The 17,464-nt window shown below is 40.2% G+C and overlaps 1 protein-coding gene across 2 annotated transcripts in view; it reads right to left on the bottom strand.

The window, feature by feature from the left end:
• fndc3ba (fibronectin type III domain containing 3Ba) overlaps positions 1-17,464 on the bottom strand; it is a 108,216-nt gene that overhangs the window by 82,353 nt on the left and 8,399 nt on the right. For both annotated transcript variants that reach the window (XM_079453006.1, XM_079453005.1), the window contains exon 2: positions 678-822. In XM_079453006.1, coding sequence (XP_079309132.1) covers positions 678-794 — 117 coding nt within the window. In that variant the 5' untranslated portion in view covers positions 795-822. The remainder of the gene's footprint in view (positions 1-677; positions 823-17,464) is intronic.

The following is a 17,464-nucleotide window of genomic DNA, read 5'->3' as shown; positions in this document are numbered from 1 at the left end:
TTATTTTATGTTTGACAACAAACAATTGTTTCGACCGTGAAGGACTTTCGTTTTGCTGTTTGTTTATTTTATTAAAAGTTGGTTCAACGTTTCGCCAAAGCCAAACTTAAAAATGCGCATAAGACCAGGCTGATGCAAACCTGGCATGTTATAACCAAGTAGGTAGAATCAATAGAATAACTATAACTTCTAAAAACTTGTCAAAAACAACGAGAATGTGAAAAAATAACTATTATAATAGTAAGAAATACTCTCCCCTCAAACAGATTTTCATAAACAATTTATGTAAATAATTTAACACAAAAGTCTGCTGTCCTTCTGAGACCTCGTATCTCCATATTTCATCATTAAATGTTTTCACCATGAATCATTATAATTAGTCACCCTTTCTATTTGTCATTGGGTCTTGCAAAACAAGGGCTTGTCAACAGTATTTAGCCATTTAAAAAGTACATTCCTTTTCTTGAAAAACAGCAAATTTAGACGTACAAGGTTTCAAAAAGACAGTCACGATATAAAATAATAATGTGGTTTAATTATATGGTGAACAGTCTGAGGCGAACCCAAAAATAGATCTTGACCTAAAATAGAATTTCATGTAAAAATGAAGATGTAATCTTTCTATGCCCCCACATTGAGTCATTTCTGGCTCGAGCCCTGTGCACATTCACACTCACCTGTTGCGATCCATCCCCATTAACATTAATCATGTGCGGCATCATGGCGACCTCCCCGTTCAACAGCGGCGGCAGGTCCAGCGGAATCTGGTCGGTCATCATCATTGTGACGTACATTCATGGAGAACTTTCCTGGACTGCCTTTCTGTTAGGAGACAGAAGAAAGAAAGATAATCAAAAAAGGAAAAATAAACAAGGTCGACAAAAGAGCACGCAAAAGCTGCAGAATGCTCTTAAACTAGTGGATGCGCTTATTCATTCTACGTGGTTTCACAATCCTCGGTTGGTTTGTGATGTTCCGAGTGACTGGATGGGAGATGCATCACCTCCTTGGATGACTCAGCAGGCAACTGAAGCCAACCGTAGAGCACAGCGGTGTTATTGTGAACCAGGAGGCCTTAAGAAATGAGAAGATTGTGTAACTGACACGACAAAGGGTTGCCGCCCCCCGGAGCTTGCGTTATGAGACCTGTAGTGAGAACCTAGGCTGTGGTAAGTGATTTCACCACTAACGATGAACTCAGCTTTGAGAAAACGCGATTCGCTGAAGGCGGTAATGATGGAGCGGTTTAGTGCTGCGTGACTCTGGGTTTATGGAGGCCAGGGGGGGAGGGTTTGGGGAATTAAAAGGTCACTGAGTCATCAAAGAAGGGTGGGGTGAAGGAATAGATGCAGAACTTTCTCTGTTTCAAACGCAATGCCACCCGTTTGCAACTTGAACACATATGTATACAGGTTTAGCACTGTAAGCAATGCTATGGGTATGAAGAGATGCACAAAACATTTGACCACATCAGACCTCAAAAGCTCATGATTTACAAAGGGGCATACAAAATATGACCCCCAAGCCTCGGATATGACTCAAGTCTCCCCATTGGGAATCACATAATAAGTAACAGCATACCAAACTGGAATTTATACCAAATAGCGCAGGACAGCAAGCTACACACCAGTCAACAGTGAGGGGAAGATTATGACTTTGATGCCCTGTGATGTGGGCACAGACCTCTCAAAGGACCCCCTGGCATTACATATTTTATGACAACAGTGTTGCACATATGCCCCAATACACAGAACACAGAAGGCATCTTTGTGTCTAAAAACGTATGACAGAGGGTTCAGGAATGATTCGAAAAAGTGCAGCGCAAACCGCGAGGGTCTCGCGACACACAATATTTTGTTCAATTTGCCAGGGCCCCCTGCTGGTCTAGTGCCCTGGGGACATGGCCAGTTGGCCCATACGTTAATCCGTCCCTTGTCAGGGGTTGAGAAAATCTAAGTATGAGTAATAGTGATGCTAAAAGTTACCACTTAAAATGTCAGATTTATACATACGTTTACAATTATTGAGTAGAATACTAATAAATTCTCAATTTACTCAATTCAAATTCTCAAATAACCATCAAACATATAGAAATAAAATTCACAATTTTCATTAAGCAAATGTGTTTTCGGTTTTGTTTTGATGGCATCATCCGGATCGATGTCGGAAGATTATTCCAGAGTTTAGGGCCTATGATATCAAAAGCACGGCCTCCCCGATGCTTTAACCTAGATGTATGAACAAGACATTCCAAGAGATATGCTGGTGCTAGTCCGTGCAATGCTTTAAAAACTAAAATAAAGATGTAAAACTCAGTTTAACTGGTAACCAGTGGAGAGAAGTTAAAAGGGGAGAAATGTGATCAACTTTTCGAATCCCAGTCAGCAAACTGGCTGCAGTATTTTGTACTGTCTGAAGGCGCCCTATCAATATATGATTTACTCCAAAGCAGAGTGAGTTGCAGTAATCAAGGCATGAGGTAATGAATGCATGGATGACATTTTCAAAGTTTTGGAAGGATAGAAAGGGTTTGAGTTTAGCAAATTCAAACATTTTAATAATTTAGTTTGACCGCTGTTTCTTCACTTGTTGCAAAGCCAGTTAAAGACATTATACATGTTTGTGGACACCAGTCGAGCAGAAATCTGATCCCAACCCGCACCATAATGTGGTCCATCCATTGTCTCCCTCTTCTTCCCTGACTGTTTGATTTTCCATCTATCAATCATCGTCTTTTAACCACTCCTCAAGCTCCAGGTTTATACAGTGCATGAGGTGAGGTTGACATGGAACAAAGGTAAACAGATTATACAGATGGTGACCTCCTTTAGACCCAGTCACTGAGCCATCACCATGAACTAAGGCTGGGATAAAGACATGTGTGAGGAGAAAGTGTGGCTTAGGCCTGCAAATACAGACAGATCAATCTGGAATGACAGACCATCTCTGCAGATGGTCTCCCAGCAGGGTTGGGACCACCACTGTCATGCAGAGCCATGACCTATGCCAGTGGTTCTCAAACATTTTCACTGTATTACCCCTTTGTGTCTTTGTGCCAGCCCCAAATAAAAATGTATAATCAGAATGTATAAACTCTGTATTTTAATTAAAGCAAAAACATATTATGTTACACAATGCGGGAAGTTCCATACTTTTGGTTGGTGGTCTTATTTTTCTGATGTTTGTTTGCATTAAATGTATGATAAATGTGATTGTCTATATTTCATATAATGCCACAAGATCTCTGTCCCCCGGATCCATCTTGGGAAGACCAATATGGACCTCCCCGGATCCATCAATATGGAGAATTCCACGTAAGGGGACCCGCTTTGTATGTAGATAGAAATAGCTCATTCTAAGGTTATAAAAACATAACGCTTCATTATGTAAGGTCTTATACACCTTGGAATACATAGAACATGTACATTATATTGCATTTCTGCCACTAGGTTCCTCGTAATCTCACACAATGCACCATTAAAGGTGCAATATGTAACTTCTAAAAAATTATTTTCACTGTTGGGCGGGATTCTGTGGGAAAAGTCAACCCACGCAAAAGTAATCATTTAAAGTGAACTGCAATTTTATATTTCAAACAGACATGGTGATAAAAACGTCACAGATCTTCAAATAGAGTCAATGTGAATTGCACGATCATACACTCGAGAGTAAAAGGAAGAGAGGAAGAAAAAGAGAGAGGGAGTGAAGCCAACAGACGGCCACACACATCGACAAAACCCAACTAGCAATAATTAATGACCTTTCCAAGCCGCCAAGCCACAGTGCCAGAGAGCTAAAGGAAGGATTCTGAGAGAATGGGCAGGACAGAGATAGCCAAACGACAGAGAAAAGAGAGTTTACATGACTCAATAAAGGGCAGCAGAGTTAATTCAGTCAGCTGTCAGTCCTGATGCAGTACCAGTTCCAGGGGACAGGTTAAAGTGCTGGGTGGTTGGGCTGAGATTAGCACAGTTGAGCACATCGTGCTGTGCTGCTTTGATGCCTGGATCCCTCCTGCTTTAGCAGCTAATGGGGCCTAAGCTAAGCCTCGGCCTCTCACCCATCAAAAGCTATAATTACGATTTCCACTGAAACTGAAGCCTGCATTTATTTTCGGATTTGTACGATGGAAACTTACAATTATAAAGAAAGTTTACAGAAAATCGGGCTAATATTTCACGCACTTGTGTAGCCTCGTGCATGCTTCTGTGTGTTTTGAGTGTTTTGTTTTGCTTCAGTTGCAACAACTTCTTTCCACTCGCAGGTGGTTTCCTCTTCTATGGAAGGATGTCTGATTAATAAGGTGTCAATTCCAAAGGACGCTAATAAGCTAAATTGAAAAATTCCTTCAAGGATAGTACGCAACAATCGTCCGCTTGTTCACTTAGGCCGAGAGAAGTGGTGGGATGAGAGACTGCCTTGTGTGAAGAGGCCAGGCTTGCTGCTGAAAGCGAAAACTAAGGGCTGCCTCTCAAATCTAACAGAGGACGTAAAAGCCCATAATTCACAGAGGTGTCACCCCATCCGTCTGACTGGGGCAAAAAGGCCACACTGAGCTTACACCCAGAGCCCTGAGACCACAAAACCTTTTCATTCAGCATTTGATCTCGTATCGTCTGCTTCAACAGTACTGATCTTCACATATCTGTGTCAACAATGCAAAACCAAATGTCGATACACATATACTGTACTCAACTACAGTTTTGTAAATTCACAACGAAATTAAATTTAAATGATTACAATGAAATGTATACAAAATGTATGAGAAAATTACATATTTTATACAAATTAACTTGGAATACACACTTGGAAAAATGCACATTCAGCAGTTCAGATTTGTGTTAATATATCAAATACACCAAATCACAAAAACATAGATTTCAAGATACTAATCGCCAATTATATATATGAATTACTATGAATTTTCACCAAATGTACCTCAAAAACACAAAATATTAGAAAATATCAAAAGCGTTCCAAAGGTTGAGAATTTCATTGTTTTTAAACAAGGTACATTTTTGGTATCAAGTTTGGTTTTGGAAATCAGAGTTCCAACGATCCCCATTGTACCCAAGAATTGGAAATTAAAAATCTGTCTTCATTTACACCCTCGTGGTGTTTCAAATCTGTGTTCATTTATTTGTTATGCTGAACACAAAAGAAGATATTTAGAATAATGTAGGAATCCAAACCATTTTGGGGCACCATTGACTACAATAGTAGATTTGTTTCCTATTATTGAAGTCAATGGTGCCCCAAAACTGTTCAGTTAAAAACCTTCTCACAAATATCTTCTTTTGTGTTCATTGGAACAATAAAATGTATAGGTTGAGTAAATGATGACAGAATTTTCACTTTGGGGTGAACTGTCCCTTTAATGAAAGGTAACTTAGGATAACCATACACCACCTTAAGTATTAGCAAACATAGCATGAGACAAACCACTCATACGTGTCACCTATACAGTTAAAAGAGCCAACTGCTTTTTGAACAGCCGCCATTCACAAGGTTGTAAAAAGCCCCACCCTTTATGACTATGTTGTGTATTTTGTATATGTCTGCAATGCTTCCTACTGTAATCATACCGACAACTCCATTAAGGCAACTTTACAATATTTTTATTCACATGTAAATTCCAAAAATCAGAGCTGACATTTTATTTTGTCCAAGTGAATTTACTCGCCTCATAAAGACAGAGCGTTTATGTCCTTGAGTGAATGTGTGGGCATTAATGTGGATTGGAGAAGTTTTGTGCTTTTAGGGAGGAGAGGAATCTTCTAGCCTCAGTTAACATGTTATGTTGGTGGTCCTCACCTCACCACCGGCATCAAAACCCACAAACAGCATATTAAATGTTTTTCTCTCGCTTGGAACACTGCTCATTTCTTTCTCCTCACTCGCATACTGTGAGACCTCAGTAAAGTGTGTAACTGCTTAGTGCCGTTGCTAAGGCTTTCCATGACTGTTATGTTGTGTTTTGGCGTGTCTACCTGTCGTATGTCTTCTCTTTCCACCTGCTAAAGTCCCCCTGTAATGCAAAGACTCATTTTCCAAAGCCTTTCGCATGTCTGTAGAAATACAAAAGGAAAGGCGGTTTTTGAATGAAGGAGCGGGGGATTTTTGAATGGCAGCGCTTTGACTAACTGGAGATGAATATCACTTTTCTCCCATTCAGAACAAAAGACACTGAGCCACTTCCTGCATTCGAGGGGCCGCTCAGAGTAGACCGTGTATTTAACTTTGTGGAGGACAATAAGGTAAGTACAGTACAGTACGGTACGGTCACACAAACACACCGAATGCGAGTGCACACACACATACACTCTATTCGATTATTTCACATGGTGGGTGATTTCGCACAGTTGCTCAGTCCAGATCTGCACAGCACAAAAAGAGAAAAAAATTGGTCATGCACACCCTGACTTTCCTGTTTCCTGTAAGCCTGGCGGAAAGGGCCAGCTGTGGGTCATGATTGCACAACCCTGCTAACACAAGTCATCTGGAGCCTTATGAAGTGAGAAGCTTTCACAAACACACATATGCACGCTTAATACATGTACCATGCATTTTGCCAAATGTTATCCTAGGAAAACAACTCCCAACAACTTACACCCTCATCACATGACGCCAGATGTGGGCGATCCACAACATTCCTCTCCCACAGCATGATGTGCACACAGAAGCGGATACAAACACGGAAGGATTCCAATCAATTTGGGAAGGCGTCACAGGTAAAGAAGAAGTTCTCCCGACTTTCTGGAGTCAGGGATTAGTGCAACTGGGAAAAAATGTGCCTTATAACACGGCAATAGAGTTGTGGGCTGAAAGACTGAGCAGCTCCCACTTTTATATATGCATAAATATCACAAAGACTAATTAAATCCAGGGCAGCGAGGCGTGCGGCACAGCCAGTCTTCATCTCTCTCATTCACTCTGTCTGTCTGTCTCTCCCTCACCCGTCCGGTTCCTCCTGTCACATGCCAACCGGTTTCCGTCGTCTAGATGGGCATGAAAAAAGGAAAACACGGTGGGAACAGTCGGTCAAATGCTGAACCACAAACTGTTCCTTCCCAGCACAGCACAAAGCTGTGTGCCGCTGACCCTTTGTAAACTAGAGGTCGGGTCGGACTAATTCCTAACTTGTGGAATGCAAAAAATAGGGCAGGGGTGCAACAAGACTGTCGGCTCTATGAACCATCTTTAACCTCACCAAAAACACAGCCGCTGTAGTCTTATTACACTAATAATATCTGCACCAAAAGTTTCAGTATAGCCAGACGGACAAAAAACTAAACCAGATTGCCAGAATTACAATTGAACACCGGATTTGAACACTTCAGGTTTCTTATTTCTATTGAGTGGCATGATACATTTTGTTTAGTAATATTAGAATTGTGAAAGTTTCACACTGGCAATGACACAGCTCTTGCATCTAAAAAAACTTCTATCATCCACCTTTGTTAGAAAATAAGAATTTCAAATCACCACAAACTGGTTGACAGAATCCCCCAAAATTATAGCTATTGACAAAAAGCATTCTTTGATGTACGTAAATATTTTTTAAAGGTACAGTTCGCCCAAAAATGAAAATTCCATCATCATTTACTCATCCTCAAATTGTTCCAAACCTGTGTGCATTTCTTAGTTCTGTTGAAGACTAAATTTGATATTTTGAAGAATTTAGAAGAAACAGTTCTAGGGCACCTTTGACTACCATTGTCATTTTTCGTACTATGGTAGTGAATGGTGACCCAGAAGTGTAATTTGCTTACATTTTTCCAAATAGAGAGAGTAATTCATGACAGAATTTTCATTTTTGGGTGGACTATCACTTTAAAGTCCTGCCCATTCAACTGTGAGAGTTCCTCAACCTTGTAATTGTAAAAAAACACACAGAAGCTCTATTGGGATGCAATCTCTTATTCTTTTCATGCCCTGGGCTTCAGATGCATCACCTGCTGAAGTTGAAGACACAGAGGATTGATTAACAACATTTAATTACAAAAAATTAAGTTAACCATAAGAAAATCAAGAGAAATCTAGAGAGAGTAGTTGGAGGTGAAATACCAGACCTTGAATTCTACAAATGACAAGACAGGAGGTTTGAGAAAGCAGCTGTCTTTTGTATACAATCAGCATCAGCCAAGGGGCATATCAAACAGTGTGAAGATTAAAATCAACCTGTATATGTCCATTAGATGGACCAAAAACACTTACAAACATGAAAGAGCCATTGATATCTTGAGAACCCTTAGATCATTCAACACAGAGTGTATACCATCTTATTGGGTATATGTGGTATGACGTGTTAGGGTTTTGGTATCAAAGTAGTGTTAACAGGTACAAAGCTCATCAAAAGAAGAGTTCTGTCATTGGTTCTGAGCAATAGTCTCAAGGGGAGAAAATAATAAACAGCGTCTGTCGGCATCTAATGCTTAACATGCTTGTTAAAGAGCAAATTCTGCAAAAGTCTGCATACACATAAAGAGAAAGATTAATTTAGTGGGACACCTCTGGCCATAACATTTAGCATATCAGTATTCTTATGTGTATTTTGTGCATTGTAAATTTTATTTGTACGTTACTTAAAATTGCAATTCTCACAAAAATAATTTACTTCACCTCAAGTTGCTCCAAACCTGTATAAATTCCTTTGTTCTGTTGAACACAAAAGAAGGGATTCTGAAGAATGTGGGAAAACAAACAGTTCTGGGGCACCATTGACTACCATTGAGTTATTTTCCTAACTATGGAAGTCAATGGTGCACCAGAACAGTTTGGTTGCAAACATTCTTGTTTTATTCTTGTCTCAAGTACTATAGATAAATAACGTTTACTGAACTTCTCTGCGGTTAATTTAGTTTTAAACATCTCAAGTATCAAATCGTTCATCTTCAGGCTTAAGAAATCCGTCACAGCAAACAACGACTCGTAAAAGGCGCTCACATTGTGTGTGAGTGAACTTGTCAATGAGGACCTGAATTGTGTCCGAATTGCGTCCGAGGCAGCAGGAAACAGTGACACGTGAGGGACCTGCGCACTGGCGTGCAGTTGACTATCACACACAGCCTGCACTGGTTTTTCAACATGAAATAACAACAGGAAGAAATTCCAAATTTGCAGGTCGCACATGCGCGAGTAAACAATGTTTTCTCTGTCTCGACCATTTAGTCGCAGTCTGGAGGGAGTATATTTATTTGTCTCACTGTATCTGTATATGGTAATCATTCGGTATCATATTATATATTAAAGTATAACCAAATGCATCACTGTGTCATTATAGCACTTTGTGTAAAATTAAAACTGTGCTTACATTAAAGAGTCTCTGATATATAAAACTGTTATGTTCAGTCTCTCTATCAGTAAAATGGAAAAAAGGTTATTGATGTCTCATTCTGCCATCTTGTATCCGAACATATTCTTTACTGAATGACATCTATAACAAATATTAAATAATAAAAAAGTCTAAAAAAAGACAAAAATCAATCTTTTAATTGTGAAACTCATGCAGTCATAAATAAACAAAGTAGAGAGCACATCTGACCACATTATATAATCTTCATAATAAAAGACAGAACTATAATTTGACCTGTCTGGAATGAGTGATAGATGTACTGAGAGGTTCAGCATTCAGCAGAGTTGTGTTTAGATATTTCAGGATCTGAGGAATTGTGACTTTGGCCTGTTGTGGTTCTAACTATCATTTATAATGACAGCCATCTACTTTCAAACCAAACTGAGGATAAACAGAGAGAGAGAGAGAGACAGAGAGAGACAGAGAGAGACAGAGAGAGACAGCGAGACAGAGAGACAGCGAGACAGACAGAGAGAGAGAGAGAGAGAGAGAGAGAGAGAGAGAGAGAGAGAGAGAGAGAGAGAGAGAGAGAGAGAAATGTATATTATGTTGATACTGGAAAGAGGGTCAGATTTAAAAACAAAGTAATGTCTAATCTGATGAAAAATCTTGAGTTTTCCATTTGAGTTCAGAATCACACTTTGTCATGGCTGGACGACAATATATTGTCATATACATAACACAAGACACAAGACAATGAGATAGTCTGACAAATCAAAAAGGTCATTCACTATATAATTTGCAAGCCGTGCTGATGACAACACAATAAATAAATCACCATTACACCAGACCCCAAAAATAACTTCTATTAGGCCAAAAAAACAATACAATTATTATTTACTGAATAAAAAACCTAGCAACTACATTAATAACGGCTGTGTAGAAATACATGCATAATTCCAGATACATCACTTTTCTCAGAAGTCTGTGTGTTATATCTGAATGTTTCGTAGAAATGCAGAGAAGGAACGTCCTGGCTGGACAACAATGCGTTTTTACAAAACCGAGTAACATCATGGTAACAGCCGTCTCTCATAGCAACAGCATCTCTTAAAGTATCAGCTTACCTTTATCCAGGTCATGCTACAGTTGAACAGGTAAACCTCATTTTCTTTAATATACTATCATTAATATTAGAGCTGCAACTAACGATTATTTTAATAATCGATGAATCTGTCGATTATTTGTTCGATTAATCGATGAATCGGATACACATTTTTAAAAGCATTCATTTTCAACCCTTTATTGAAAAATAGAACTGACATTGCAAAACATATTTCAAAAGCTTTATTATTACTTATTATATTATTATTACAGCTTGCTGTGGTTTACATGATGCATTTCCAATCAAGAAGCCTCTCATGGTTTGCTGTTTTTTTCTGGAATTTTTTCGGGTCTCTCTGATGGTCTTTCCTCTACCTCCGCTCTGCTTTTTTAATTTATTTTTTCTCCGCTATGCTGCGCGATCAACTTTTTTTAGTCCTGTGACACACTAGATGCGTGGCGTGAGCGTCTCAGAAGCCTGGCGTGACCGTTTTTAAATCGGCTCCCATGTTAACAGGTTAGAGCTTGCACACTGCCTGCGTGAGACGAGCCGCACGGAAAACGCGTGCATGCTAGGAATTGAATCGACGCCTATTTTTCACGAGACACGCAAGCGTGTTGGAAGCGTTTCCAGGCAAAATAGAATAGGAAAAGATGTTTATATGTAATTTTGTACACGAATACATATTAATGAATGCCATTTTGATGTTTGAAAGCTAATCATCATTTATTTGAACGTATTTTCAAATTGAATTTCATTAAACCAACATCTACACGTTACGGGGTTTACATGTCCACTGTAGAAAACATCAGGACTTAAATCATGTTTATAATGCATTTTTGGAGAAACAAAAAGTGAATATTGAAATAAATTATACATTAATATTCCTATTAAGTATGAGATATTATTACTAAAATGTTGCAAATGAATACTCCAATTAACTACCTTTTTCCATAAAATCTTCCTCCAAGAAAATGCTTAGGCTATCCAATGAAAAGATACATTGAATGGGAATATTAATTTATGTCCATCTTAAACACATATTGCATAAAGTAAACTCGTGCATCAATTGATTACGTTACATCTTTAATAACATATCTGAGAATCATCTTAATACGAATTGTGGTTCGTATTAAACCCCAAAATGTATTGGTGACTGAATTATTTTTGTTTTTTATGCTCTTAACAATGTGATTAAAAATGGAAAAAAATATGACACACTACAATAACAACGTAGTCTAGTGTGTCATCTGAGTGACGGTCCAACATCAGGTAATAAAGCTACAAAACATTTGGAAATGTTATTTAAATAAACAGACAGCCCACTTACTCATTTTTCTGATTTTGGAAGGTGTAGGTTATGTGAAAAAAGTTTAAACTTGTCGTGAATACAAGACCCTTGTCTGTCGGCGGCCTCCCTCTATGTCACCTATAGCAGCAGCAGCGCGCCAGCGCCGCGTCAGGCACGGTGCTGGTGTGCAAAGATACAGAAAACACGACGCAGCCGCCACAGAGCTGACACGCAACAGAAACGCCACGCTCACGCCACTCAAACATGTGGCGCGCGTTATAGTCGCGCGATACAACGAATCGATAATGAAATTCGTTGCCAACATTTTTAATAATCGATTTTTATCGATTTTATCGATTCGTTGTTGCAGCCCTAATTAATATACTACATTCGTATCGTTAATATACTAAATCCTTCTATCTACATCTTCTATTGTGACATTTTTATTTACCTACAAGTGGAATGCTTTCAGGTGACATCATACAGTAAGAGCTGGACCCTTTGGAATATTCTTTAGAGAATTCAGTTCGGGGTTGAATATCTATACTGCTGGTTTAACCTGCCCTCCAAAAATATCAGAGGAGATATAACACTAGCTTTTATTCATTTTATGACCACTTTTCGATACAAGGAGTACAGTAACAGGAAATCATAAAACCATTGCAAAAATCTAGACATTGCAAATCCATGTTTACCACACAGACAAACGCGTTTTCCTCTGAACTAGAGCTCTTAACCAGAATTCTAGACTGGGCATCAAACGTCAAACTTAAAACAAACGTATGCTATCCAGAAAGAACCTGAACTATCAATCACATCCTGAAAGAGCAAACAACGAAATGATGGAGTCACCTGTGGAGACTGAGAGAACGTTCCCCAGCTAAACCTTAACATGCTCTCTCTTCTGGCAGTCAGGAGGGTACTCAAATATGGTGGGAAAACGGCTCTCACACGTCTCCCATTAAGCTCGCAGCTCCCAACAATAGGTATTGAAAAGAGGGGAGCAGAAAGGCTGCCCCCAGAGTGAAGCACCTTTGTGCAGGCTGCTTCGGGTGAGGTGGGGCGAGGGTGCGAGCGGACCTCGGCTGAAGGGGCGTTGGGGGTTGGGAGGAATCCAGGAGACTTCTGTAAGCTTTTACGCAGAGCAGCGATGGAGATGTATAGTAAGGTCTCTCTGGAACGGAGCTGAGCTAAATGAGTGCACCCATTCAGACTGTGCCAGAGAGTTCACCAGGTTCAGATGCTGTGGCGGGCACGTGCATACCTGCATAATGCACCACAAGGTGTGTGCCTACCTACCCACCAAAACAGCAAGGATTCTGTCTCTTCAACACACGGTAAAGAATTCTGATTGAAGTTAGGCAGAAAGAGAGAGTGACAAGGAGGAGAAACTGTCTGAGGGTTTATTTCGGGGCGGCCCACACCGAGCTAAGTCTACCCGTTCCCTGTAATTGAAGTAATAACATGTCGTTTATGCAGAGCGGCCCTGGCAGCGCAGGAATTCCTCTCTGCTAAAGTTTCTTTCAACTATGGGAAAAAAGACCTCCCCCCACAGCTAAGACACGTCTCAACTGGTCTCCGAGCTCAAAAAAGCTGCAGCCCGAGGATAAGCTATTGCTAGAAACGGGATGCGGGGGGGAAAGAGAGGTGAGGCAAGGAAGATGTAGAGCAGTGGATCTGCTTTTGGTCTTCTGTTGTGCACAAGAAAACTTTGCAGGCCCTCCGACTCACAATTGCTTCACAAAAAAATAATCTAGAACTTTGCACCACTAGAAACAATATTTAAAGACCACTTGGCAAGATGTAAACACTGGTCCTGAAGAACAGTTTCACTTATTTATTGAACGACATACTATTATAATAGTTATTATTTAATCTTGCGTATTTGATAAAACATTAAAAATATTCATTAACATTTTGATTCTGTTTTAAATGTTCTGTATTCTGTTCCAACTCGTGTTTAGTGTTACAAAAATTTTAAAAGGAAGTTCTTTTGGACCAGCGATATTTACGTCATGTTTGCATATTTTAAATGTATTTTATCATTTATAAAAAGAAACAAACTAAATAAGAAATATATACATTTTTTTGTAATAGCTTGTTTTCTCTTAAAGGTGTCATGAACTGACCTTCACAGCACGCTACAAAATGTGTGGAAGCACAATGGCGCATGGCGGATCTGTACTCCAAACGTGTTACTCTACGCACCGCATACGCATTGCACACGGCGTATGTGTGAATCGGGCGTAAGGTACACTTGACGGGTAAACCTGACGTGAAGAAGCCTGTGTGTCTGTCAGACTAAGTTTCCACTGGGGAGTGTCAGGAACAAAGGCTTTCCTGTGTCTGGAGCCAGCCTGAGACACAAGCTGTTTTATTAGGCTGATTGAACACAAGAGCTCTTATTAAAAGCAGAGCACAGAAACAACATGCAAGCAAAAATGATGCATGAAGTAGTCCTGCAATTGCTTTTTTGATGCTTGATAGGAAACACATTTATGCGAATCATACTGGAGACATTCTCTCTCCAAAGCAACACCTCACAGAGGACGTCACTCGCCTGGCTTCCAGCAAATACCTTTCAGTCAGAAAACATTTCTTGAGTTCTTGGGTTCTACGTGTCCAAACCTGGCCCTGACAAATGGAAGTCTCAGCATTTCTCTTTTTGTGAGTTTTACTTCACCATCCAGGAACAGCTCAGACCTTGTCAGATTTTTCAAGTCTAATGAAAAACCGATGTCCACGTACTAAGAACATTCCAATTACCACACATTAGCAGGAGAAAACCGCGTGTCGCCCTGTAAAAACCAAGTTCAAGCAAAGTTTTTAAAAGGCATGTTTTAGGAGAGAATGTTTTCTCCTTTGAACCGATGGAACATCAGCTAGCACCAAACCTCATCCCAGCAAATCTTCTCCATCACATCAACACTAAAAGAGATGAGTTCTGAATGGGTGGATTTACTTTTCTAGTCTGAAGACGCCCAGTTTAAACCCTTAAGGTCCCCCTGTGGTGGAAATCCCTTTTTTCCTCAAAAAAAACCTCAATTTTCTCAAATTTTATTTGTGGGTGAACTGTTCCTTGAATCGTACAGGGGTCATGTGACATGGCTAAAACAAATATTATCATTTGGTTTAGATGTAATATAATGTGTATACACGATTTAAGGTCAGAAACGCTGTATTTTCCACATACCGTGCATGTTTGCATCTCCTCTTAGCCCCACCTCTCTGAAACCTGCAGATTTTTGACAAAGCTCATTGCTCTGGTAAAGGGAGGTGTGCTATGATTGGCCAGTAAACCAGTCTGTAGTGATTGGTCGAATACTGCAAGCCTGTGATGAAACATCAGGTTCCAAAGCAATTGTACTGACAGGTACGCCCACCTTACTCGTGTAAACATTTTGGCGGTCTTAGTCAAATCATACCACAAACTGACGTAGATTTGTGGGGGTGTGGTCACACGAGGTATTTCAGGCAGGTCTGGGTGAGCATTCGCTTTTAGATAGAATCCATCTTTTGTACCGACATTTTTTTTATTTTACGTGTCTAATACATGCATCGGTACTTATAACACACCAAAGACACAGAAAAACATGTAGTTGCGCCATATGACCTCCAAAAAAGTAACACTCCAAATTCAATCTTCCCCACAGAATTTGCAGGCACTGCTTCAAATTACTTTCAGCACGAACACCTCTTAAGTAAGGCGAAGGAGAGAGGAGGGTAAAATTGGCATGGTAGAGTGAATGAGAGCATTCGGCAGCTGCTTTGAAAGTGCCAGTGCATTATTTACACCATGTCAGCACAACACACAACACTTCCATGCATAATCAGTCACAATGTCCAGTGGGGCAAGGGGTATCTGAGATCATTCAGTTCAACCCTCAATTTGTGGGAAAGCAAGTTGGCTCGACCTGCATCATGCATCATTTCCCTTACGAGAGGAGTCGGTACGTCTGGACCCGGCCGCATCGCTGCTAAAGCCTCTTCGTTCCCATCACAGTGAGCTTGCATCAAGTCTGGGCATTGATTCAGCACCAAATTAGAGAAACTGCACAAGATTATTTTTTGGCATGGATATGCTCCGATTCCACATGTATACAACCCAAACACACAAGCACAAAGATTTACTGCCGTTTTTGTAGGGAGGGCCAGTGAAGCCAGCTGTTTTGGAACATCAGCAGAGTAGGTTCCACTCCACATTTCTTCCGGTAAACAAGCCGAGCAGATGCTGAACGCTCAATTCCAGAACGCAGATCTCAGCCTTCGTCTCACACCACATCTGACAGGACATCCCGCCCCAGCACGTTATTCTCGTTATGGCTGACTTCGGTGACAGACACGGTTCTGGACTGGATCAGAACCAGCATCTGCCTTTTCAGAAACGGCCATCTTGGTTTTTTCATCCTTGTGATGCCTTGGCACATCTGGAGCTCACAAGTGTTAAGACAACACATGAATAACTATACGTCAGACATGCACTCTTCCTCTTATTCTGTAAATCCAGGTGGTACTGGTCCAGGTGTGATAAGATGACTAGTTCTGCAAACAGAAACACATGGAGAAAAGCACTGAAGTGTTTCCTGCTAACAGCTGCATTGCCTGTGAATAGAGAAAAGCTGTCTGGGTTTAGGCCAAGCATATATTAGGCTGTAACTTACAGCGGGTTATATCAGAAATGGGTCAATTCCCACCTGGCTAGGTAATGCAGAACTCCACATTATTTATGACAGATTACAAATGAAGGAGACAGGTTACAAGTTATTGGCTTTTATATTAGACAGACTGGGAGGTGTACACATTATATCTGCTGACAGTTTTATACAAACACTACAGGCAGCCTGCTCCAGGGCTCGCTGACATGTTCAGGCCCACCAGCTTAATCATACAGTCCCTTTGTGACACAGACTGTTGCCCTTGTCAGGGACAGGTGCCCATAACCTGACCTTCTTTACTTCTGTATGGACCTCACAAAACCAACACTGGTCAGTGATATCATTTTATCCCAACTGCATTTTTTACCGTAAATCTACAATTTACTTTGGGCGTCATTCATTGCATGTGCTCTTCCATCTTAGCAGTTAGAGCAGAACACAGAAGAAATGCTTCAAAGAAAAGGACTAAATAGTAACAAGATCAAAACTGATATAGAGTAAAATAAATATTGACTGTATTATATAATATCTGAACATGACATACAGTTGGAATGAAGTATTGAAACGGAGTATGTTTTCCCTGCTTTCTATCCCATAGAAGCACTGTTCTATTTACTGGACAAAATAAATACTGAAAAACTGAAATTTCGGCAAGTCAAATGAACCTTTTTTGTTTTTGGAATCTACAATATAAAAGTCCGGGTAGAAAGCCTTTCCAATAGGTCATCAAAATAACCAACATGTATAGAAACACACAGCAGCCTTTATGAGCAACACCGACGACAGCAACACTGGTCACTCTGTTTGAGACAGTTGAAGAGAGGACTCGGTCCACACTACGTCACAGAGGAGTTTCCCCCACCCTGACATCTCCCTCTATCCTCCAAATAGTCTTTTATTCAGGAAGTTTCCTCAGAGAAGAGAACCTTGCCTACTACAGACAGAGCAATGCTCAGAGCAATGCTGACATCCAAATTCCAGCTGGATCATTTAAAGGGATAGTTCAACTAAACAATTACATTTCTTTCACCATTTACTCACCCTGGTGTCATTTCAAACCTGTGCCACTTCCTTCTGCAGAACACATAAGATATTGTAAAGTATGTTTGTAACCAAAC

This window comes from Barbatula barbatula (genome assembly GCF_947034865.1).
Source record: "Barbatula barbatula genome assembly, chromosome: 3".
In the NCBI taxonomy this organism is placed as follows: domain Eukaryota; kingdom Metazoa; phylum Chordata; class Actinopteri; order Cypriniformes; family Nemacheilidae; genus Barbatula; species Barbatula barbatula.
This window is presented reverse-complemented; position numbering and strand designations above follow the sequence as displayed.